The 26,568-nt window shown below is 38.6% G+C and overlaps 1 protein-coding gene across 3 annotated transcripts in view; it reads left to right on the forward strand.

The window, feature by feature from the left end:
* The window catches only part of EPB41L4A (erythrocyte membrane protein band 4.1 like 4A), a 121,221-nt gene that overhangs the window by 51,095 nt on the left and 43,558 nt on the right, over window positions 1–26,568 (forward strand). For all 3 annotated transcript variants that reach the window (XM_088054483.1, XM_088054484.1, XM_014258739.2), the window contains exons 3-9: window positions 6,258–6,309; window positions 7,393–7,471; window positions 11,116–11,213; window positions 13,778–13,898; window positions 17,942–18,029; window positions 19,978–20,066; window positions 20,454–20,517. In XM_088054483.1, the coding sequence (XP_087910609.1) occupies window positions 6,258–6,309; window positions 7,393–7,471; window positions 11,116–11,213; window positions 13,778–13,898; window positions 17,942–18,029; window positions 19,978–20,066; window positions 20,454–20,517 (591 nt within the window). The remainder of the gene's footprint in view (window positions 1–6,257; window positions 6,310–7,392; window positions 7,472–11,115; window positions 11,214–13,777; window positions 13,899–17,941; window positions 18,030–19,977; window positions 20,067–20,453; window positions 20,518–26,568) is intronic.

Below are 26,568 nucleotides of genomic sequence, written 5' to 3' on the forward strand. Positions count from 1 at the left end.
AGCAGCATCCCTGGGTGCATCACTGCCTGCCTCACTTACTGCCACGCTGGCTGAACGCTTGTTTCAGGGTGTGTTGGGCAGTGCCATTTTCACTCTGCCTGAACCATCTCTGTGCCCCCGGGCACATGGTCTCCAGAGCCTCCTTGACAGGGACTCACCCCACATCTGAGGCTTTTTCTGCTGGGACATTACTGTCCTAAGCAGATAAGGAAATGTTTCAGCTGGGCTGAGATGTTTCAGCCAAAGCAGGCAGTGTCTTGGAGCAGCACTGTCTGCCCCGCCAAAGGCTGGTGCAGGATTGCTGCAGGCAGAGGTAAGGAGCAGGGAGTACCCAGCAACAGGAACCAGTGCTGTATTCACAGGATGGTCTTCATACTACCTTGAAATTATGAAGGGAATAGTGCCTTGCCTATGGTTAAATTAAGTCAAGCCATTACAGTTTGGAAGCCAGTGTTTGTGATGATAACATAGATCCTGTTTCATTTATATATAGAAATAACTTACTGAATTGGCTAAATATTTGGCAATTATCTTCTGTTAACCAGAAGTTGATCATATAAAGACTGAATTTAGACCTGTATTAAGCAGAAGATTACTGATTGCTACTGAGAGCTACAGACTGCCCCACTTCCTGTATTTTAAATTTCTGTGCTGTAGTCCAGAAATTGATGAATTTAGTTTCTTGATAAGCTTCTAACCATTCAATTCCATGAAGATGAAAGCCAGATTCAGCTGTAAACTAAAGGTAGACTATTAAAAACAGTGATTTTGATTTCCTGAGGAATTTGAGGTATGAATGAAGTGCAGGTAGGTATTTTTTGCTCTCAGAAGAGTTTTCTTTTTTGCTGTGGTTGCAAATAAAATAGAAATGGCTATTTCTGGGAATATTTCCAGAAGCGTACACAGGGTATATTTAGTGGTGTATATGAAAATATGAATATTAAAGGGGGTTGCACCTCTATTGCGAAAGGGACACATAAAAGCACTTTTTAGGGCACATCCTTTTGTTCTGCTTTTTCTCTCATGTCGTGCTCCAGTGGTGCAAATTTAATGATGGCTTTACGCTTTATCCTCTGGCCAGCCCAATGTCAGGAAGCCACCGTGATTCTTGATTTTACCATGGATTAGGAAGGTGTTTATTCCACTTCTGCCATTTGCCTGCTTTTGCACCAGCACTGGCCTTTGTCAGGTGGGTATGGGACCTCAGCTGTGTGCAAGCCCATGAGGTGCTCCTGCCCTGCCATGTAGGTGCTTCCACAGTGATTGGCCTCGTGTGTGCTGCTGCCTTTGCATCTGGGCCCTTTTGTGACAAACAATTGTGAAAAGGCCTGCTTGTGTTGTTTGTCTGTGTAAAGATAATGAAAAGTTGAAGTTCCTTCACCTGGAAAGTTCATAAATGAGCCAAACAGTGCTACTGTGTGTAGTTTTATGTGTTTTATGATGTGTGGTTTTATGCTGCTAGCTTGCTATTTTTAGTGAAATCTTGTAAGCTCTTAAGAATGGTCAGTATAATGGAAAGTTTTCACACAACAAACACCTTGTGTTTTAGCTCTAAGCATATATTTAGTTGCAGGCTGTCTGTGGCTAAAACTCTCTGGGCTGTTGTGGGAATTAGTCCTGTAATGGCTGGCAAGAAGCCTAGATCTGAATTTTGTATTGGATATTTTTTGTGTCGACCACAGTAGATTTCCTAAGGGAAGAGGAAAAAAGGTTACCTTGCTACTAGTTTTAAAATCATGGTCCTGAGTTAGTCTCAGAAGGAGAAAAGTGGTTTTGGGGGTTGGGCTACCTATTAATATATTGCTTATTGTGGGGAAAGTTTTATTATTTGTACTGTCAGGGTTTTTTTGTCACACTGTATATTTAACTGAATGATGAATAAAGTAGCAAAGTAGACAAGGCAATATATTTTAAAGAACTTAAACCAGTCCCAAAAGAAACATTTTTCTTATTAAGGGTTTGAAAGGGCTTATTTATTTATTTTTCCCATCACTCTTGCATGCCTCAGCACTTCCAGGTGGTCTTTTAAGGGCTGTGTTGGTAAGCTACCTCTTATGTGGGTGGTATCATAATTATTTTAGTACTGCTAGGAGGGCTCTAATGAGTGAACAAGGTTTCACTGTGCTATGTAGTGTATATGAATGTGTAGCATTAAAATGGTCTCTTCCTGAACAGCCAGGAAATTAATCAGCCTGTGAGAAGCACTGGATGCAGCAAACAGATTGACAGAACTGAGTAGCACTGGCAGGGAACATGAGCAGTAGGATAAAGCATAAATTGGATGACCCTGTCTCTAGGGTGGTAATTTGGTCACATTACACAGATTTTGTTTTACTGACATTGCAGCTTTCCCCAAACTCTACACAGGAAAAGGACAGTATTCAAATGGAAAAATCAAGCTCTGGAAGATTACAAGTTGTTGTCAGAGTAGAATTACTTATATCTACTTAGTGCTCTGAGCAAGGCAGGTCTCCAAAGGAGCAACAAAATTAATCTTCTCATAATTAGTTAAAATACAAGATTCAATAATGAATTAAAAATTCCATGATATGAAACCACACCCCAGTGAACCGATGAGTTCAGCTAATGCAGTGTGTTGTCAGGAGTGCTCTCCCTTGGTGCCTCTGTTGACAAACTACATGGTGCTTCTTCTCATGTGGTCTTTGAGTACCTTTCTTTGTGGTACAAATTCTTTAAAAGAAAGACCAATTTTGTTTGAATGTCCTCAAATCCCTTACTGTTCTTCATCATGTAACCTTCACCTGAGCCTTTTGCATTACTGCAGGGAGTGCTGGCACAGTGTAAATTGATACCAGATACTGTCCTCAATGTTGGATAGACAGCTGGGTCTTCCTGGAGAGGGTATTTGTGTCTTCTGCCTCATCTCCCAGGACTTTGCCCCCCATCTACTATTTTCAGGTGAGACACAATCACCAAAATATGTGTAGCAGAAGCTGAGGGTGACGTAGGAAACTCTGTCCAGAATCACAGACTCATTAGGGTTGTAAGGGATCTCTGGAAATCACGCAGTGCAACCCCCCTGCCAAGGCAGAGTCACCTGGAGCAAGTGACACAGAAACACATCCAGGTGGTCTTGGGATGCCTCCAGAGTGGGAAACTGCACTCTCTCCCTGGCCAGCTGTTCCCGTGCTCTGCCACCCTCTATGGAAAGAAGTTCTTCCTCACATTGAGGTGGAACTTCATGTATTTTAGTTTATGGCCATTGCTCCTCGTCCTGTCACTTTGCATCACTAAAAACAGTCTGGCACCATCCTCTTGGCTATCTTGGAGATATTTATTTGCATTAATGAGATCACCTCTCAGTCTTCTCTTCTCCTGACTTAACAGGTCCAGCTCTCACCATCCTCATAAAAGAAATGCTCCAGACCCCTCATCATCTCTGTGACCCTATCCAGTAGCTCCTTGTCTCTCTTGCACTAAGGAGCCCAGAACTGGACAAAGTTTTCCAGATGTGGCCTCACTAGGGCTGAGCAGGATCAGCTCCCTCAACTTGCGAGCCACACTCACTACAGTCCCTTTGCTACTGCCTTTATGGCTTTGCTAGGGGTGTGTAGGATAGCCAAGCTGGTTACTAGTCTGGAAGAGTCAGTGTTTTCTCAAGGTACAGAAAGAGCAGAGATAGCAATTTAAATACATGATAGGTCAGGAAAATCTGAGCAGAATTTGATGAGGGAAAGGGTACTTCTGAAGTTCCCTTGTGAAATGCCAAAAGAATCATGCTACATACATAAAATACAAAAATACAAAAAATTGGCTGTGATGTAAATATTCTTATTCTCTTACCCGATATTGTGAATCTGAGCTGTTATAATCAGAATGTACCACATACTGATACCGTCCTAGGGCTCTAAGAGGAGAAATACAAGAAAGACATCATGATATTAATTCATATTGCACCATGCCCCCACCCTGTAATGTAGGTATGTTTTTCTCCCCTGCTAGGAGGAAGCTCTGTTTGAGCACACAACCCCAAGAGCACAGCAGGTAGGAGGTAACCCATGGCAATACAGGGAATTAATATCATATAATGTAGATCATATTTTGTCCTTAAAATCTTAGTAAAAAAGTCAAACTGTACTTAGCTTGTATTTTGTTGAACAGATTTTTTTCTTTTTATGGATTTTCACACTTATTCCCAAGCATGGTATACTAAATTATCTAGGAGGAAAGAGAATTGTTGTGTGTGTTAAATTAGATGTCATAACCAGTGGAAAGAAAATGGAGCCTGATAATGTTCAGTAGAAGCAAGACATTTTAGAAGAATATTAATGGATTAAAACAACAAACACAAAGCTGATGGTCAGGTGAATTACAGGTAGTAAGAATAAACTTTGAAAGTGCAGCAGGATCAGTTCACTGATAATGCGATGCTAACTATGATCTATATAATTCAGATTCTAAAAAGAAAATAGTGGCATTAAATACATACTTGTATTTAGGAAATGCCTGAAAATTGTTACATTTCTCATATAATAAGGACATGCTGTACTCAGCAGACAGGTTCTTTGCGCTGAACATTTGCAGGAAAAAATCTGACATAGCAATTCCAGTTCTCAGTGTTGTCTTAGGTTGTGGGAAAATCTCAATAATTTTATATTATAATTGAAAAGTGACATATTTTTTTTTCCAAATTGTGTTTCTTCCTGTTGTAAATGTGTTCAAAAACTGACATGTGTGGCAGGACAGGTACAGATTTGTAAGAATCTAATTAAGATGGTCCAGCGTTTAGTTTGAAGCTGATAGATCTTTCTGCACCAGGCACTTCATTGATTGATACTACAGCAAACATTTCAACCTAGTTAATATTTTGTTTCAAGGAGGTTCATGGAATTTGACCCAAGTTTAACCCTAGGCAGATACAAAAAAATTAAGATCCCAGATTTGTGGTAAAGTTCTTGCAGGCACTTAAAAGAGCTAAGTATTAAATACTGCATGGAACATGGATGGATGCTACTTAAATATCTGGCTTGTATGGGAGCCAGACTTGTAAATTACAAAAAACAAAAGGTCCCATTTATTCTTTATGCTGTACTTTAAAACTTCTTTTTTCTAAATTTTTTTTTGTGTGTAATTTCTACCTAAATTTTAAAAGGGAATTATTTTCTTCAATAACATTGTACCCTTTTAATCAGTCTTATTAAATAAAAAAAATTAAAAATAAAAAAAAATACTATATGTGTTTGTAAAGAACAATTGGTAAACTAGCCCCTTTAGTAACGGGATTGGTTAGGACTATTCAAAATTATTATTTCTTCTGTAAATGTTAAATACATCTTTTAGATTCACAGCACTGGTCTCTTGCAGTTGGGTGAGGAGGTGCTGGGTCCTCCAGCTCTCTGCAGCAGTGGTGAGCTGTTTGCAAGCCTGTGCCAGGGGGGCAGAGGTGGAAGAGCGCTGGGGAGTGTCACACTGTTTGCCAGGAGATGAAAAGGGCGAGGGCAGCGTGCTGGAGCTTTCTGGGCGTTCACCACTCTGGGGTTTGTTGTCAGCAACTGTGCTGTGCAAGTGCATTGGATTAATGAGACACTGGTTTTTTGTTCCATTTCTCTTGGCACTTCAGCCTGTCAGCTTGGGTAGTGTAACTCTACCTGACACAGTTTATCCATCTGTACAAGCATTTAACAAGTGTCTCACACACATTTCTGTGTGGCTGTGCCCAGGTGTGCTCACAGGGCCGCGGTGTCGGCATTCTTGGATCTCTAAATGATCTCATCTTTACTGTCTGACTTCGGCTTGAAAAATGCTTTAGCGTTATCCATTAAATTCCACTCATCTTTGACTTGCAAATAAAATGTTAGAAATCTCCCGCTCCCCACCCCTACCTCTTGCATTCCTCAGGAAAATTTTGGCAGCCTTTGAAATAATAAATAGCTGTGCGGTGATTTTAAGCACGAGTTTTTGCCATGGCCACAGTGCTAAATACTGGAGAAATGAAAAGGCAGATGAGATTCTTGTCTCTTTTCCACCACACTGAAGTATTTAATCTCACCTGTGCTGATCTCAAGACCTGTGGTACTCGCAGAACTAACAGAAAAATGTATTTTCTCATGCCAGCTGATACTTATTTTCACTAGCACAAGTAGCAGCGCTCTCTCTTCCAGGGATAAGAGTGCAGTTCCTCCAGTCAGCTCAGTATGAGGAAAGGAGAAGAAAAGGTTAAGTGATATGAATAACCAATTGTTCTGTGTTAATTTTCAAAGTTAAGTAACTAATTTCCATAATTATGTGTCTCGCAGTACTGGCTGGATCCTGCAAAGACCCTCGCTGAACATAAAGAATTGATAAACAGTATGTATTTAATTTGAACTTAAAGGGCACGGATGAAGTGTTCCATCTACCGAGTCTGCACAATATCTCTATTCTAGGCACAACAGATTTATAGTTCTTAACAAGTTTGTAACTGCAGTTCTTTTCTGTATCAAAATTTCACACATGGATGGCACATGGTATAGTTTAACAGTGTCATTATTGTCCAAAGACTTCTGTGTGCTTAAATTTTGTTTTAGGTTAATAAGTGGTGTTATTTTTAATTTGTATAATTAATTTTATAGTAGCTGTGATGCCTCTATCATGCTTAGCATACCATAATCAATTTAGAGTCCCTTCTGCTTCTTAAAGTAAAAGTGGTGCCTCCTACTGATAATAGATTAGATAATAGATTTTCTTCTATTACTGTCAGTGTTCAGATATTGCAGATGGTAGATCTGTTATATTTATTACAATTAAAGAATGGTATTTAGAGATATTTAAAAAAAAAAACGTGTAGATGTGGAGAATGCATGAAATAAATATAGCTGTAAAAATTTTGCTACTGAGTTACCTGAATAACAGGAGAGTAATGTTTTTAAAAGATACATTAGAAGAACTTTTTCCAAATATTTCTAAATCTAATTGGTGCATAATTAAAAATGCTCCATAAGATACTTGGAAGTGTGGAAGGGATTAGTATTCAGCATTATTAGTTATTAAAGGGAGTTGCATTTCATGCACAACTACATTTTTCAAAAAGCTTCAGTGGAAAAAAATACTTAAACATCAAAATCAAGCAGCAAAAAAATATCTTGGAGAAATAGTAATTTAGCAATGAAAGCTAAATTGAAGTATTTAAAATAAGCAAGAATTTAAAGTATACAGACAAGATGTGAATAATTAAAAGATTAAAAAAATAATAATAAAATTCTTTTTTCCCCCTCATGTGCAATGAGTATAGATGTATGGATTTGCTGTGTAAATGTAACATTTTTTTTTGAAAATTTCAAGTTTCATAAAATGTTCAGATAGGCTTCTTAGTAGCTGTTTTGTAATCAACAAATTCATACCAATTAGCAATTCATGACAACTCACTTTTACACCAAATTTTTTTTCCTGCAGCTGGACCACCATACACTCTGTATTTTGGCATTAAATTTTATGCAGAGGATCCATGTAAACTTAAGGAAGAAATAACAAGGTACAGTATTTAATAAAAGCATAGTTTGTTGATCTCAGGCTAGCAATATATTTCAGCCAGGTGCATATTGTTGTTTTTTCGCTTGAACATCTGAATGTTTTTGCTTGACCATTGGTGTGCAGGAAGAAAATTGTCAGTAACTTCTTAGTGGTTCATAGTGACAACTGTTAGGAAGCCCAAGAAGAAAAGATGTTCTACGGCACATGAAAAATCAAAGTGCCTTGATCTGCGTTTTTTTGAGTATTTGTTTTTTTTCTTATTTTCAGTAATGCATTGCTACAGCTGTATTTATACTATGCTATAACCAAGTTTAGAGTTTACTTGGATATCAGATATAAATACAGGGAATTTTCTTCTTTATTGGTCATAGCTTAAATTCCAGAACTGTTTTTCAAGGGGATTACTTTTGGTCTTACTAAAAATATGTGAAGGAAATTGAGGAGTTGCATGCTTCTGATTCTTTTACCTAAGCTTGTCCTCTGCAAGGTATGAGGATGCACACAGTAACATGTGCACATGCTTGCACACAGACACACATATCGTTATCTGAACTCTCTCACAGTTTTGGGGTTTTCTGTTTGTTTTATATATTTAATATCTTGGACAATTAGTTTTAGGTTCAAAAGGAAATTAGAGAATTTGGGTAGGTAGATGGACAAACTTAGCATGCTGGCTTGCACTAACAAATGTCAAAATATTTTTGATGTCCTAAGAATGTGACACATGCAGATTCATTAGAATGCATACAGGGTTTTCAATTTTCCTAACTCACAGGTTGCAGCACAGGTAGAATATTTTTCTTATTCCAGGGTGAGGAAATTCTTTTGTTTCCATATTGGCACAACAGGAATAGAAATGTCCAGCATAACAAGACCTGGGCTGGCCTGGTAAAAATAATAAATACTGTAACTTGACAGGTAAAAAAGCATAAGCTGGCAGAAATGGGATGCCCGTGTACTATGGAAATTTGCTACTGTTTTCTTGTACTTTTCCAGTAGAGCTTTAAATCCTGCCCACAGGGAAAGACAGGTGTCCTGGGAAAGGGAACTTTGGCCACAAAACCTATCGTGGTTGCCTCTTGGGAAGCAGAGTGGAGGCAGGGGGCTAAATTTTCACAAGTTCATCCTTTGCCCTGTAGCAAGGCCAGCCAGTGATCTGCACTGCTGATTAGGCATGCAAATCCTGTCAAGAAAGGTTGCAGTGGCATTAGGAAGCCTCTGGTCATGACTTGACAGCGTTTGGCCATGCAGAACTGGCACCTTGGGTGGTATAGAGGGACAGCCTAGGAAAATGATATGATGGTATTGTTAGTCTTCTATGAAACATATTGAATAGTCAACTGCCTTCAACATCTGTGAGCACTTATTACCATTGGCTCTTAAATCTTGGAAGGATGCCTGGTTTTTTTTGGTTCAGAAAAATAACAGTAGTAGTAGTAATAGTAGTAGTAGTAGTAGTGGTAGTAATAATAATAATAACACCACCACCACCACCACCACCATCTCCTTAGAATAATTTGGGTTGGAAGGGACTTTTAAAGGTGCTTCCACTTAAGAGTCATTAAAGGCCCTCTTTTCCTTATAACAATAATGTTCTGCCGAACTGTGTAATTCCAGTGATGTGTTAAGTGCTTTGTGTTAATCAATGTGTTTCTTTGGAGTACGTATTTATTACTTTAATGAATGTGAGAGCTAACTCTGTTGTTATTAAATTATGATGATCTGTGTCATTACATTATTACTCTCTGCAAATAATGATAACCTGTCAAATTTGTAATGGCTTTGCAGGAGAATCTGGCTTGTTGGCAAAAGCTAACACTGAGGTGTTTGCTGGATGTGCTTGTTAGAGAAAACTTGCAATTAGGCACTCTAATATATGCATGACAAACATGACAGCATACAAGATGAGACTGCTTTAGCTGTAGGTATGGACAAAAGGCCTGTTTTTGTGAGGAGCTCAGCGGCTTCAGTGGGAATTGAGATTGTTCACCTTACAGGAGTCACTTAAGCAATTAACAGTGCAGGATGCAGGCGCATTTTGAAGGTTCCGATGCTACTTTAGTTTGCGACTGCAGAAATATAGGTACCTGCTCCAAGGAAAATATATTTCTAACATCCTCTCCTGCCAAGCTCTGCTTTGTAGAGGTGGAGAAATGCTAACAGAATATGGGTGTGCATCAGAAATGCATTTTATGTTGGAAAGATGATGTTGTGTACTCCATGGAGGATGTCAAATCATCTTGGTCATTATCATAGTTCATACAGGGCAGATTTGTCTAGGTAGGACTGCGAACATAAACTAGAAGCAGAACTGAGGTATTGCTTAGAGTGAGGACACATTGAGTGTCTGTGTTTGTGTTGCCCAGTGATATTCCCAGGAAATTCTTATGCAAATGCCCTGCTCCTCTAAGGTAGAGAACATTAACCATTTTTTAGAGGATGGACATTCCTACTATAACATCTGTCACAGCACACATTCTGGGGGAAATCATTAATCAAAAAGACATGGATGTCTTTATTCAGAAGCTCATCTAATAAAGTCTAGAAAATTTGGTTGGACATTAAATTTTCTGAGTCAGCTATCATGTAACCTGCAGTTTTTAAACTTCCCTGAAATCAGTGTAGATGCACTTTGAACTTACAGATCATTCCAAGGTGCTTTCATAAATTACTTGTACTAACACAGCATAAATTATTTGCAGAGTAGCTGAATGGCTCTATGTAGATAACATTGAACCACTGAATAATGGAAAAGCTATGTGGTTGTATGGAAGACCTTTTTTTTTTCTGTAAAAAATTACCTTAATTGTATTTTTACATGTTGTAGGAAATCAGTGCAAGAAATTTACAATGATTTGAAACACTGCACGAATCTGTTGTAATAGAACCAGAAAATATCCAAATAGTGTTTCAAGGATTTCTTATAAATCATTATGGGAAGTTGCAAAATTGCAGGTCCTTTGTATAATGGCTTGCTATGTTGTCTGTCCCATCTGCTTTGTGCATATTGATTCATTCTAAGTGGTCTCAGCTTTATCAAGTGTAGAAACAGGTTATGACTTTGAAAATTACATTTTCACCCCTGCTATCCCTATTCCAGGCAGGAGAGTACCCTGTGCTATGACAGATTCAGTTAGCTGCTGATGGCACACCCATCTGTCTTTTTCATGGGCTCCATCAGACCTACCTGCTGCATTGTAGTTGATACTCTGGTATGTGGAGAGGAAATATTTGAGTAAGGAAGGATCCAATACCCGGTCCTCCTTTGCACTGATCCAGTGATGAGGTTATACTTTTGCCCTTTGATAAGTTTCTTGTTCAATTTTTCTGATTCTTGTCCTCTTCCCCACTTCCTGACTGCTCTGTGAAAGTCAAAAGAGGGAAATGACATTCTAGGGAGATAATTAATTTCATCTGCACAATATAAGCATATTAGAAAAGTAGGGGAGTGCTCCCTTTCCTCTGTTCTTTCACTGGATTAATCTTATCTGTTACTTCATGGTCAATAGGGGAAATCATTTAGAGATGAATTCAGGCATTTACTGTCACATAGTTATGGTACATGCTATGTGCATTGCAAATGGGATAATTCTGAAATATTAATTGGACTTGAAATAACAACTTTGTTCTGTCTCTGTGTTTTAGGTATCAGTTTTTCTTGCAGGTAAAGCAAGATGTTCTACAGGGCCGTTTGCCTTGTCCAATCAACACTGCAGCACAGCTGGGAGCGTACATAATTCAGTGTAAGTTTTCCTGGACCACTGAGAGCTTCTTTCTTTCAATCCTTCATTGTGATTAATTTTAAGTGATGACTGAAGACATCATTAACACTTTATGCATTCATTTCCAAACAGAAATAGCCTGACTGATTTCACTTCAAGAGCTGTAAATAAATGACCATTCTGAATCGATAATGCAGGAGCAATATGGAAGTTAATGTAAAGAAGAAACTTTAAAGTCAGTCTGAAGACTGCTAAACATTTTCTTTGCTGGGGAGTATTTCATCAAGTACTCAAGACTTTATGATTTTGGATTACATGTAGAGTATGACAAAACCTTCATCAGGAGATTTACAGATTTCAAAGGCTATTGGCAGCCTCAAATCACAAAATCTGGGAAATAAAATATTATCTCAAAAATACATAATGTTAATATGAATGCATGTTTACTTAAGGGGAGGATATGATTCAATCTGAGGTGAAGAATTTTCATTTTATTTAGTATTTATCTACATTCATCCATCAGCAGAGATCTTTTCAGAAGTGGATGTTTTATCCTGCATGTTCAATAGAACTAGCAATCAATTAGAAAGGAGCTGTCTGTCTACTGGAGCTGCTATTCTTTTTCTATTAAAGCTCAAGATCTCTATTCAAACACAATCAGTGACCAAAAACTGTGTGAAGAACCATGCTGGAACCTCTATCTGTAATTTCTCCTGTGTTAAATTTAGATTTGTCTAAAGTGATATGTATTAAGGAAAGATTATTTGTATTATTAGTGTTACAAGTGTGACTCAACAACATATATATATAAATTTTACGTATTATATAAATATTATAATATTAATTATAATATTATTATTTAATATAACATAAAAAATAGTCCTCCTTTTATATCTCTTTTAGAATGACAAGCCACACAAGTCACAATGTGTGTGAAATGGGAATGGGCATAATATTGGATCTCATGGTGGATTATATGTGTATCTGAAAAGCTAAAATTTCAGGCAGTATTTATTTGTGCACAATTATTTTTGACTTAATTTTGCCATCTAAGAAACATGACATGTTGTCCTCTGAAAAATTGTTTGCAATGCATGTTTAATTTTACTGGCAGACATACCTTCCCAGAAAAAATACTGCAAGTGTGAAGCAGGAAAATACACAATGATGCATCTTCATTTAGCATCTTCATTTTATTATGAGAAATTAGTAAAAAGAGTGAATTCATGCCCTTTAGTAATTTTGTAAGGTGGTGAGGGCTGTTGTTTTGTTAAGAGTGTCCTGTTCCTCTATTTCTAATCTCAAATATTCTGTTGGAAAACAATGAGGAGGTTTATGGGAGAAAGAAGAGTTAAAGCATGGCCAAGGTTACATACAGTAAGTTAAAATTAGTCCAGGCACTAGGAGACATGCATTCCCATGGGCTCTATAAAAAAGTTTATATTTAGGGCTTGCAGTTATTCCAAATATGTAAAGACACCTGAGAAATGTCTGCCTCAGACAATGAACACATAATTTTTAGGGAGATTTTGCAGTGAGACTTTCAACATCCCTACTGTGCAGATCACTGTCTGTTTCTAGCAATGTAATTTCAACATTTTGGAAAGAAATAGCAGTAATTAGGTAAGTCCTTTCCACCTTGGCTCTTGAAGCCTCCTTTTGACTATGTTTTTGGCATAGTGGGCATTTGATAGAAAGCTCCTGTGAAGTCTTTCTCAGGGAAACCCAGTGTAGAGATATTACCCAGGGTTATAAAAAAATTTAAATACTAACTTCTGGAGAGTTTCTCCGATAGATGCAATTATAGTTAATATCATTAGATGTGAGTTCTGGCCAAGGTGCATATTTGTTTTATAATTATATTACTACATATGAACAGACATGACTAATGTGTACAAATTCAGGGTTGCTTTAAAGAAAATTTCAGAAAATTGGCTATTTGTCATAATTTTTCTTTAGGAGAAGTCCTTTGAAAGCTATTTTTATTTTAAAAGTGAATTTGAGATCCAGGAAACACACTGATAATTTATTGAAAAAGGAAAGCTTGTGTTTCTTCACAAGAAGCAGTTACCATTAGAAGTCCTTCCCTCTAGGACTCTCAGGATATTTACCTCCATTTGTATCCCCAGCTTAAGTTAAAGTCCCAGCAATAATATGGATTGGTTCTGCCAGTAATATTGCAGTTTATCATGAGAGCACAGATACTACAAAACTAGACTTTTCTTCTACACTTGTTTTGCATATGCTGCCAAGTAATGTCATGGAATTTAAACTTTGCTGGCTTGGTCAGAATTTTGTCTGGCCTATAGAAGCAGTAGGTTTCCAGTCAAGGCTTCTACCTCTTTCTTGCTCTAACCTTCTATGTATCTTTTAAAATGAGTGAAGACAATTTTTTTCTTGGTTTTATGTGTGCTGATGTGAATAGTTCTGTATTCTCTTCCTTTCCTTTTTTCCTTAACTGACTGCTCACTAAATTGGTCATCAGCTGGAAAGGGGTGGCTGGGCACCAGTAGGTGGATTATATAATATATTTTTTGTCTGAGAAACAGCACAGGTGACCTTTGTTTTCTCCTTGTGTCCTGTAGCTGAGCTGGGGGACTATGACCCATACAAGCACACGGCAGGTTACGTTTCCGAGTACCGCTTCGTTCCCGACCAGAAGGAAGAGCTGGAGGATGCCATAGAGCGGATACACAAGACTCTGATGTAAGAATTCAGTTCTGTTGGGAGCTTGGCAGGTAACAGCAGACTCAGGGATGCTACGTAGGTGGGGAGGAATAGCCTGTGTGCAGAGTGGAGGTTTCTAGACTTGAGGAAAGGACACAGGGAATCCAGTTATACCTCTCAGAAGCAGAAAAGATTTTACATATTGAAGCTGTTCTTTTAGGAACTGAGTAGGACAATAACTGGAAATGTGAGGTGTGTCAGACGTAGGTATGGGTGTTTCAGAGCCAGCAGGTTTAATAAAACATACGCCAGAAATTCAACCATACGCAGAGCCAAAATAAACATTCACTTGCTTATCTCCAAGTTCATGTCCCTGGTAAGTGTCAAGAAGCTTGTTCTAAGAAATCCATGTTGGGTGCAATTGAGATAAAACCATTTATGAAGGTGAGAGCCGTAAGGACCCTTTCATGACGGTGTTCATCATAGCCTTTGTCGAAGTAATGCAAAGAGAATCAGTTACCCATCTTGTGGCAGATCTAAATTTCTTGATTTTCGTGCTATAATGAAACCACAGTCTGGATAAAGGTTGAGTAATTTTTGCCTGTAGCATTGTGTGTTAATGTTATATGTATCTTGTTTAATGAGAATAGGTATTAACTCAGGGTCACAGCTGTTCTCTGAAAAGTTTTCTAGTAACTGGAGTCTGTGCCAGTTGCCATGTTGACCTGAATTTTCTCTTCCAGGGAAGAGACTCTGTTGTCAGTAATTCTTTCTGTGTGGTCACATGACAGCCTTATACTAATCGTTACATTTCAGAGAACTTACTACATGTAGTTCTGTGAGTGTTCTGTTCCAGAGACAGGAAACTGAGTCACAGCTAGTTTGTTCGGTTCAACACCACAGAAGTGGTTTGTGAGAAATGACTTGAGATGAATTACTGTGAACTAAGCAGCCTCCATTTCCCTCTCTTAAGTTTCTGTAGTCATTATGTTGAGATGCCAGTGGCTGTGAAGGGAAGTGATCGCTGTAATAGCACTTACTGATCTGGAGCTCTGGTACTGTTCTGCTGCTTGGCTGCAGCTAGGTGTCACGGATTTAGCAGCATCAGAAGAGAGGAAAGTCAAGGTGTACTCATTGCTACTTCAGCCCAACTCTTACCATCTGCACTGGTGACACAGCTAAGAAATTAGAAGCTGCAATGGCTGAGGGGATCCCAAATTGTCTCATTAATCAAGAGACATTTTAGGGACAGATTTGTGATATGGTATTGAAGAACTGTACTCTTTCTGGATCCCAGCTTGGAGACATGGGAGCTTTTTTTTGATATGTGTGTGTGTTTTTGTTGTTGTTGGTTTTTTTTTTTTTTTTGTTCTTCAGCATTGCTGTGGCACTGCATATGCCTTCCTTCTCTTGGTTGTATAGAGAAAAGCTAGTTTTGGTTGCATGTTTCCTCTCAGTTTTTGGTTTTTTGTTGTTTTTTTTTTTTTGCACAGCACAACAGCTATTTGGAGATTTGGTAAGGATGCAGTTTTTTGAGAAAGTTTCTAAAGCAAGGAAGGTGAAGAAAGAAGTCAGAGCGGGTTTCTGGCTCTGCAGCCTGCCTAGTGTGATTGTTGTCCCATCCATAAACCAGCATGACAGTTCCAAGGTCAGAGAGCAGTGTGAGGTGACATGATATTGTCAGGCACATCTGGAAGATCAAGCAGTGACTTTGGGGCTCACACATGAGGGAGCAAACACTTGGTGCTGGAGGAGAGGGAGAATCCCTCAATGTGGACAGGAGAGCTGGTGTTGCACTGCTGACAGTGCCCATTTCGGACTGTGGAAGATCTGTCACTCACTGGTGCTTGGCAAGTCAGCTGCTGCTGTGTTTTGAATCAACATTCCATGCTGCCAGTGGGGCACAAGCATAGCAAAAATGCCCTGATATTTAGCTTTAGAAGTAGCTTTTGATGTTGTTTAGGGCCTCAAGTGGCACGCAGGTGCCCTGTGTCCATTCAAAGGAGTGTGTGCTGTCACTTTGCCAGCTCTGTCATTCCCACTGGCAAAGACTGATTTAGTTTTGGGATGTGTGATGCTGAGGAGAGTTTGTGTTTTCAGACACGATAAAAGTGAAACACCCTTTGTGCTAACAGAGGTTCTTTCAGTTCCTGACAGTCCTTCATCCCTTCATGTTCTGATTTCTCCATCTGTTTTTGGGAGGACTTCTACCTCTGGCTTCCATCTGCTTCCTTCAGAAGCTCTAGCTCACATCTTTGCTTCTTTCAGTATTTTTGCAAATGCAGTTTTTAATACATGATGCATTACTGTGAAAGTATAAAAACATACTCAAACATTTATTTGACATTTGAGCCTTTTGGTCCTTTCAGAAGCAGGTGAGAATAGAGAAGTAAGTTCATCAGCATTTTTGTAAGCCTGGTCAGTAAGGGAAGATTAACAGCAGGATTTAAATTGGTGTTGTATTCTAGCACTAATTCAGTAATAGGGTAATCCACTTTGCTCAGGACTGATATTTAGCCTGCTTGTAAACTCAGTGAGACAGTACAGCCCCTGTGAACATTTCACTTACATTTCTGAGACCTACTTGCAAGACTTTGAATTAAAAATCAAGCTGCAGAGTAAATTTTTACAGCAAAAATGTATAAAAGATGTGACACTACGGATGTGTCAGATATCCAGTTTTCTGCATGTTCTGAATGCAGATAATGAATGACACATCATTTGAAGAAAGGGATTTCTCTTACAAGCTTCAGGTCTGCTGCTTTTCCAGGAGTCCTTGGAGAGAAGAGCACCTGGAAAAGTGGCAGTGCTGCTACACGGATAAGATGAGCTGAAGCAGTCCATCTTCCAGATACAAAGAAGGAATTTTAAATGCCTTTGAATACCTTTAAATATCCATTGCACTCATGCCAGCACTGCAGTTTCACTTCTTTGACCTTGGAAGTTCTCTTTTCTTTATCAGCCGTAACACAAAGTTGGGAAAACTTGGATGGTAGCTTCTAGGCTAGAGAGAATGGTGACACAAGAAGCAAGAACATGCATATTGCAGGACTTCTCCAGATCTTTGGTCAAGTTGTTGAATGTAGTATGCTCTACTTCACACCTTGAGTTTGAAAGGTAGCACATCCAGTAAAGTATTTCCCCAAGAAAATGAACAGGATGAAGCAGGATATCCATCTTTTTGAGCTGATATTTTTAAAAGATGTGCTGTAGTTTCCCAATAACAGTCCAGTTGCTTTCAGAGAATTATTGAAAAGAAGTGAAAATGAAAACATGGCTTCAACTATTTCAAGCTTACAAAAGAGAATTTTGTTCTTTTGTCTGTGACAGATATTAAGGGAGGAGCAAATTAAAGTCTGAGGACAAGGCTTTGAATTTATTTAGTTGTTTTGTTCTTTTTGAAAATAAATCCATTGTCAGCAATGTCAAATACGTTCCTACTAGCCAGGAGTTTTCCCTCACCAGTTTTCCCAGTTGCTTCCTGCTAGTGGTACTTTTAAACTGATGGATTGATATCTGTAGCTGGGAAGGCAGGCAGGATCTTTGAAATGGCTAATCTCATGAGACAGACTCCAAATCTTGTTTTCAGTGTAGCAGACCTGTGTACTACCAGCTGGTGTGACTTACAATAGGTAAGATTTTATGGAGAAAGTAATAATTTATCTGAAGTTGTGAACCTTGCTTTCAGGAGCTTCAATACCACTATGGAGAAATAGTACCCCAATGAGTCATACTATTTCTGCTTTATTAATAATAATGTAGTTTTTGGGAAAAAAATAAATTATTTTGCATATTGAAGCCTAAAAATGAAACGTGTGAAGTGTGTCTGTGACAGCAAGGAAAAGGTTATTACTGCACTAGGCAAACTCTATATGTATAGATAGCATTTATGTCTGTGGTAGGAGACCACCAGAGATCTAGTCTTACTTGGAGTAAGAACCTCAGTGTTGAAAACAAGATGACAGTCTAAAAAACAGGTAAGAAGGTCTGCATATATGTCCAGAAAACTATATTTATTAATATGATCTATTTTGATATATTGATTTGAATTGCAAGAGGCTTACAAGTAATTGTGTTTACAGGGGTCAAGTTCCTGCTGAGGCAGAAGTGAACTATTTAGGTGTGGCCAAGTCTCTGGAAATGTATGGAGTGGATCTCCATCCTGTTTATGTAAGTGTTAACTGTGAAAAATAATTACTGCACTAATGTGTGAAACAGTACTTACCATGGTTTTGTTGCCACAGGATAACTGGAAAGAACATAGAATACTACTCAAGAAATGCAAAAGAGCACACATAGTACAGATGGAGAGGATTCAGTTATTCATACATACAAAAGCCTATGATTTTCACATTAAATGCTGTGATTGTGTTATGCCTATAAAAAACAATCAGTTGTACTCTGGAAAATCAATTTAGATAGAAAGGAAATAATTTGTGCAAGTGTCAGGAGGCATGAGTGAGGGTTATCAACTTTGTATTTGAAAGAAGAATTTGCACATTATTTTCGTTTAAGTAGGAACAAGTGTGTCCTGAAACTTTTTCAATACCATTGAAAAAATTAGGGTGGAGTAGCAGTAGCATGTCTGGCTTTTTAAAATATTTGTTATCGAGGTTTTACTAAAGATCCAGAGTATGTTTCCAGTTTTTTCTCTGTTGTATCATGCAGCATTGCAAGTTGTCTGTATTGCCTCAGAAAACCCCTCCATTTCTTTTGTCTGTCAGCATGTATGTTGGGATTAGATCCAAGTCATCACCTGGAGGCTATGTGCTCCTGGAGGAAACATCATTCTACCTTGTTTGAATTATTCTGCTTGTGGCGGGCTTTTTTTTTTTAATAAAAGAAGATCAGGAGTTCAAATGGGGAGTGTAGTATAGATAGCTCACTGAGTTAGATGTCAGTACTTTGTAAAAGTACTTGAAAGAAAAGAAAGAAATCAAGATACTACTGAAGATTAAATATGTATTTCCTCTGAAAAATGTGTAGCCTGCAATATAAAGTACCTTTTAACGCACCCTATGGCTTAATTGTGCTCATATCCCAGGCTTTGTTCCCCTCCCACCCACAGAAAGCTGGGGAGTTACTGCAACAAGATCCAACATGAACCAACAAAACCATGTTATATTAGTACAGTCTGGAATTTTTTTGGCCTCATAACTTGCTTTTGTTGTGCAATGAAATCCCTGCCTGGGTAACCTGTGAACATCATTGTTTCTACTTACATTACAGCAGCTGCAGAAGCCCTCATTTGAGACTGAAGCTGCACACATGATGAGATGCAGTTATTTTCCTCTTTTGCTCATTTGCTCTTCCTTGCTGCCTCAAGTAGGCAGGTGAATTTGAAAGTTCAGTTTCTTTTCAAGCTGACTTTCTTTTAACCTCCTGCACTAGGGTTTTCACTCCTTCAGCTGTGAGCTGCTTCTGGTTTTGGTTATTGACTGTAAATTGGGGAGGTAGGGACCTTCTGCCACTCAGCAGCAGGGCTTTCACCCTGTTCTCTCCCAGCGCAATTTGAGATTTGTATCCAGACTTCAGGAATCCTGACATCCTTTCCTTCGGGGGAGCTGATGAATATGACTGTTCCCTGCATGCCATTGCCCTCTCGGAACAACAAAAAAGAAGCTTGGCTCTCCCAAAGGAGCTAGTTCACTTGGAGGCAGCAGCAGCTGACACTATTTTAGGAGTGGGAAGGCAGCTGCGTGGTTGTGTAAGTCAGAAAATCACTATTTACTTGCAGCTGAAAGTTGTGATATCTGTTTCATTCATGCCTGAATAAGGAGTTCAGTTTGTGAGTTTTGGCCCTTTGCCAATAGCAAAAATTAATTCAGTAGGAAACCAAAAAAACAAAGGTTTGTTGTTTTTTTTTTTCAGCATGGCATGAAATTCCCATTCTTTCCCTCACTGCCATACTTTCTTGTCTCTTTTCCCTCAGAACTACAAATTTTCATATAGTAGTTTTCATCAGTACATCAAGTACAATTTCCCCATTTGTGCAGAGTGATATTCAAGTGATCTACAGGAGTATATTCAAGTCACCAGGATGAATTTCTCACTGGATTGTACTAATACTGTTATTCTACTTACAACTGCATGAATGACATAGATTTTTATTTTCTAGGGTGAAAACAAATCTGAATACTTTCTAGGATTAACACCCATAGGAGTTGTTGTCTACAAGAATAAAAAACAAGTAGGAAAGTATTTCTGGTATGTATTATTTAAATGTGCAGTCTGCACTCAAACAATGACAACGTTATATGGAAGTCTGTGATTCGTGGTATCTACTTGAAAGGTTAATCATAGCAATATGAAAAAAGTATACACAGAATTCTTAATATTTCTCTGGATTATGTAGATTTCTAATTCTTTGATAATCCAGGTATTGAAAACAGTAGATCACCTTTACCATACTCATGCTGAAATGTTTACATATCATTAATTGTCTGCTAGCATCTGGGGCATATCTGAAAAATAAATCTACCTGTGAATTTTTTTTTTTGTCTTTGTATGGAAATGCATACAGCTTTTTATTTTATTATGCATGAAATGAAAAGCTCATAGAGTTCTGGCTGTCTTTCTTTCTCAATATTACAGGCCTAGAATTACAAAAGTTCACTTCAAGGAAACACAGTTTGAACTTCGAGTCCTGGGAAAAGATGTAAGTTTTTATGTAGGTCTGAAAAGATCAAAAAACAATTTTAGGTCTAATGAAGGTGGAAATTTAGTGTGTCTGTCAAAGTCTAATTTGCTTTATTGAAATTTACTGTATGAAACCAAATGTAGGTGAAGGGAATCTCACAAAGCTGTCAGGCACAGAACAGGCAGCCACATTATATAGCATGAAACCCATTTGTCAGAGTTTAACATCAGTTTGCTCTTAGATCATTTGAGAGAAAGTAATGTTGGTTCCAGTGGGGCAAGGACAGCAGATTGATAGCAAGAGAGGAGGTTTTAAGATACAGTAAATTAAAAAAAAAAAAAAAAAAATCCCTATAAATTATCCCCTATAAAGCATGTGGAGTAGGGTCAGGAGGAGACTGTTGAGAATGTAGGAAAAAATAATAAAATGTAATAATAAACATAGTTGGAGTCAGTTTGTGGTTTTTGCTGTCTGGTTTAGTTATAAGTTTAGTTGGCTGAATTATTTTTTGAAAATATTTTGTATGCCTTTTTGGAACATTAAAGTTTATAGTTTTAAATAGTATTAACCTGCTGGCAAACATACCCTGTACTGTTTATCTTTGTGTCTTTGTTCATCTTTGTAATGGTTGTCAGTCTCATCCATGGTTTTTCCATGAGGACATTTGTCTTGCTCCTGTTGTGGACAGCATTTCTTGTGTCTTTGCAGATGTCTTGACAAAACCTGCTTTTGTTAATCCCAAATGGCTTATTTATATTTGGTGTGGCAATCTATGGGAATTTTATTTCTGAAGGTGTGTTTGTTGAAATAGGAGAGTTATTTAAAGGCTGGGGGAAGATCAGGAAAACGTCTCATGGTGTTTCATGTAAAGGGTCAGTGATAGTTCATTGATACATGTATCAGTATAAGCAAGTCCAAGCTCGACTTGGAGTGATGCTGTAGCTTCTGCTTGATGCCACATTTCCACAGTTTTTGTTTCAAACAAGTGGAATTGCAAAGGTTTAACATTCTGAGTAGAAAACCTGGAAGGTTTTGGAAAAGTTGAGGCCATGAATATTGATGACTGGTGAACTCTTACCATTGTGATCATAAGGCAAACATTTTTACAGAACTTGGTAGTTTCAAGCCTCAACAGGTATTTCTAGGAAATTGTTGAAGAGAACAGTAAGTACAGGGGTGTGTACCTTCATTAAATTTGCCTTTGCAACTAATACTAATCTGAAGTATTTCCATAGCACTTCGTATCCTAACAAGATCAGGAGAGGCCAAAATGGCCCAGAAAAATCTTCTTTTTCCCTTTTTTAACAGTCTGAGGGTGCTTTGAACAAAATTATATATTGAAATAAGCAGACAGTAACCCCAGTCTCTGGATTAAAGTTATCATAAAAATTTATGCTGTTCTATGCAGAGGAGGAAAAGTTCATCAGTGCATTTGTATGAATATATATTCCAATAATCTTAAAAAATCTGATTCACAAATTTATTTTATTTCTCTTGTTTTTTTGGGATAAATGCTATCACTTTCTCCTCTCATGTGACACATGAATATCTTATAGGAGAGTAAATATGCCATTTTCACTCCATCCTGCCTCCTGGAATATCACTTTACAGCTCAGGGAATTAATACTTTACTTGTATCAGATGTGGTATACCAACTCTGCAATGTTTTGTGTGTTGCTGGTTAGTTGTAGAGAGCTCCAGAAGAGATTCAGGAGGAGTAGAAATAACAGGGACTTTCCATGTTTTTAAATTAAACTTTATGGCATAAAGTGAAGGAGCTAACACCATTTAATGGAGCAGATTATTTCTGAGTGAACCAAGTGCTTTGTGTGAATCATGTTTTCCATATGTTGTAAAAACTCTCTGCAGGGTGGGTTTTGATCCATGTTTCCACACATACCAGCTACCCTTATTCACACTGTCACCTTTCACTGCTCATGAAGGGGAACCTGTTGGTGTCTTTAGTACCAGCAAAGTGTTGCTCTTCCTCTCTACAGAGTTACTTGTGGTAACTTTAATGTTGCTTGCTGAGACTGGTGTGAAATTTTTCAGCCATGCCAGAAGGATCTGTGTATTTTCCACTAGAGGGGTGGAAATGGACATCCTGATCTTGACAGACAGCTGTCTAAATGTACAACTCCATGTCTTCAGACTACTTCAACCCCACACTCTTGGGTGTCTGTGTCAACCAGGGCTGTGGCTGCTCATTTTCTTGTTACATTACTTCCCTTTTCATGAACTTGATGTTTACTGAGCAGAAGTTGTTATTGCTTAGTGTCTTATAAATAAGCAAGTTGCTTTGGCTTTTCTGTTTTGCAGTGTAACCTTTTGTACTTCTTCATGTCTCTTCCATGGGAATAATTTCTGTATATTTAGCTACCTCATGTTTTTTTCCTGCACACCAGTTGCTATTGTGTACAAACATGGCCTTCAGTATTTTGGTTCTATGTTTCACTACTTTGCTTGTATTACATGTTTTCTCTCCAAGGCCATTGCTGTTGCCCCTCCATAAATAAAATGCTGCCTTTAATATTTGGCCATCCATGGACATGTGAGACTGAAGCTTTTTTAATCATGTGTTAATCATTGAATCAGTATTTCATTTGTCCCCTGCATTAACCCATGCTATGAATTCTGAGCTATAAATATGTTAGGTCTTCCCTGGCACCTCTAAGTAACAGCATGAAATTAGGAACCCTTCTCCTCCAAGGACCGCTCATGTTCAAATTCCCTGAATGTGACAAAAAATTGCCAAGAATTTTTGAAGATTAAGGAAGTTTCTTTCTCAGAAAAATGAGAAATTCATCTAATGCATGTGCAGAGTTTCTGGCAGCATGTCTGTTGAGCAACCTTGCTGGAAACAATCCAGAAACACAGGTGGCTGCCAAAGCTTTTTCCTCTCCACCAGCAAAACAGAACTTGATCACAATGGATGCTCTATGAAGGAGTGAGTAGTGGAAGGGGTGCCCAGTATACCTCCTGTGTTTCCCCATGTGAGGAGCATGGCCTGATCCCTAGTTTTCTCTCTCAGCTAGGGACATGAAAGGAAACAGAAAAAAACATGCTTTGATAGACTGTGTAGGCTGGGAATGTAAATGTAATAATAGGCAGGAATGAGAGATGTGGAGCCTTTTTGCCTGTAGGTACCAACTACTTTTGTTCTGTTCCCTGCACCCCAGTGCCCTTCTGTGTAACTGCACCTTTTACTTTAGCTCCTCTGTGTCTGAACATGCACATGAATGATTTCACTCCTTAGCAGGGTTTATGCAAAACTTCTGTTCTTACTTCTGTTTCACAAAACAGGAAGAATTCAATGTGCAAAACACTTGCTTTCATCGTTTTTGCTGTAAGAGAAAGGTCCTTTTGAGTTCTGAAATTTTTATTTCAAGACATCTTGAAATTTCGGTATTTTCAAGTCAGAACAGTCTCCCAATCTGTGCAGTTAAAAATTATTTACACGTTTTTCCTCTGCAGTCTTCCATATTCAGATGAAGAGGCCTCCCTCAGCTGAATGCACAAGGAGAAATTAGTAATGACTCTTCACGAGCAGTACCAACCACTGATGCAATTCTAAAGTACATAATCCTCCCCATTTTGTGTGGCTGAAACTTGTCTAAATACAATTTTTTTTTTGTTCTTTTAAATAGTCTAGAAAACACTACAAATGTGTGTTGTCTTTTTAGTCTGCTTTTCATAAGTGCGATAAGTCTGAAAAATAAATTATGTTAATAAGGTGGTTCAGCTGTACCCCTTCTTTTCCTATCAAATGCTGTATTCCATCCTGAGTTACAAGTTCCAGTCAGGAACTTCTAATTTGATTTATTGTTCCTGTAGTTTCTTGGGAAGATTGAACAGGAATTGAAGATATGTTACTCTCAGTCTTAGGTCCAATGTGTGTTGTATGAGTAGTTTCCAGACAAAAATAGAATTTTGATTTTTCTTAGGGTTTAAGAATTGCTAATGACTTTTGTATCATTTGCATTTGCACCCACTTAACTCAGAGTGATAGTAAAGGGTGGAGGTGAGCAAGCACGGTGATATTAATATGTCATATTAAGCAGTTTTGGCTTGTTTTGGTTGCTTGGGGGTTTTCTTGTCTTTTCTTACTCACTTCCTGAGCCATCATAGAAGGACTGAAAGACTGGTTTAAGGCCGGCATAAAATGAAATTCACTGACACTAGGGTGATACTTCAGCTTTCTTGTTTCCTAATTTTTCTTTAGTATTTTTGAATTGCTGTAATACACAGCTGAGATATGTTTGTTTCAATGTTGACATGCAACTGGTACAGCTTTATCAATTTTAATTCCCAACTTGGTATAATGTTCCTAAAGATTGACCTTGAGTAACCAGTAATAGTACATTGCATGTTATACAAGTTGTGATTTGTCTGCATATGTCAATATCTAAAGACAGAATACTTTCTATTGGAATTAACAGTTGATGGTATCCAGGTATGTGCCTAACCTGGCAAAGAATAATGTTATGAAGCAGTAGCTTCAGAGCCAGTGTTAATAATTCTTACATGTGCAGATGTAGCATGTGTACATGCAGCGTGCCCTGTGATGGAGCAAGGTCCCTCCTTATGTAGCATTAGCACCCACTGTGACTGGGAGGAGTGGTGTGTGTGCTGGCACAGTTCCTACTGTGGTTTTGGGCTTTTCTTCTTCATTTTCTGTGCCTGCATTGCTGGAAGCCCATAAATGTCTCGTAAATTAGGGTAGCAAAGCCTGCTCTGGATCAGTGATTCTCAAATAATTTTTGCTGTGTGGGTGGGTTCAGTGCTCCCTGGAATGGGTGTAAATCTACTGACAGTGCCTCTTATCCTGGGAATAATCCATGAACTCCAAGAACAGGGGGTCTTCTGGCTCCCAAATGGAATAGCTCTCATTTAGTGTGTGACTTCCAGGTGGAGCTGAGCTTGCCGTGCCTGGGAACTGAGCTAGCTGGGCACAAAGCAGCTCTGAGCCTGAAAGCTGTGTAATCAGGCTGGCGTGGCAAAGCAAGCAGGAAGCTGTTTGCCAAGCACTCTTGAACTTGTGTGCTGTTCCAGGGGTGCTCTGTGCTTAGGTAGAGCAATGTCGCTTCTGACTTTCCTCCTTCAAAGGATTTAGTAACATGCTTTCAGTCTTTCACTTGAGAGGTATGGGTCTCAGGGTGTAGTGCTGTTCTGAATCCCAGCTCTCTAGTGGAGGTCTTAAAGGCCCTGCCAGATCAGTCTTCTGGCTGGTCTGGAAGCCAGCATAAAATGGGGAAGGGCTTCAGTGTCTATCAGTGTGTAAGCTTGTAGTGTAGGCAGCTATCTGCATGCACTGTGCTAGTCTCTCTGCTCCTGTGGGTAAAAATGGTGGTGAGGCTCTATCAGTATGAGCTGTAGCATGTTTTGGAGACTGCGGGTTTTCAGAGCACCTAAAAGGAGAGAGGTATGTAATGCTCATCCTCACGTTGTTTTTCGGTGTGTGCCTTTGTCAGGGTTAGGAGGAAGCAGTCCCACAGCTTGGTTTTTGCTGCAAGGGTCCTTTCACAGCCTCCCGTCTCACCATCCCGCCCTCCCTTGCTCCTGCAATTCACAGATGGGATTGAAAATAACCATACAAAAATGAGTAGTTTTCTACTTGTTTGATTAGCAAAATGGGCTTCCTGAAAGAATAGACAAACACCAAGATGGTTCAAAGGAGAGAGATCTCTAAAATGTGCAGACAGCCAGGACTGCTCTGGAAACAGTTCATGATTTACACTGCCTCACCTTTAGTACACTGAGCACTCTGAAAGCAGAAGGATGAGTAGCCAGGAGAAGCTTGTGAGGCACCAAACAGCACTGAATGACTTTGGAAGTGACATTTCCTATAAATCATTAGTAAAATTGCAATCAGTCTTTGTTTTGTTTGGTTCAGCTATATGAGAATAATAAGCAAAACACCCAGGTAACACTGGTGAAACTACATGTATGAAATTGCAGTGTTCAAAATGCTAAAAACATTGTCTTTTATTGGAAAGAAAAGGTCATGGTTTTAACAGGTAAGGCCATCCTTACTTTACCTATATAAATCAATTCATTCCCTTGGGGGAG

The sequence above is a fragment of the Pseudopodoces humilis genome, chromosome 4, assembly GCF_049639895.1.
Source record: "Pseudopodoces humilis isolate 2021_Gansu_Grassland_sample_001 chromosome 4, ASM4963989v1, whole genome shotgun sequence".
NCBI classification, from domain to species: Eukaryota; Metazoa; Chordata; class Aves; order Passeriformes; family Paridae; genus Pseudopodoces; species Pseudopodoces humilis.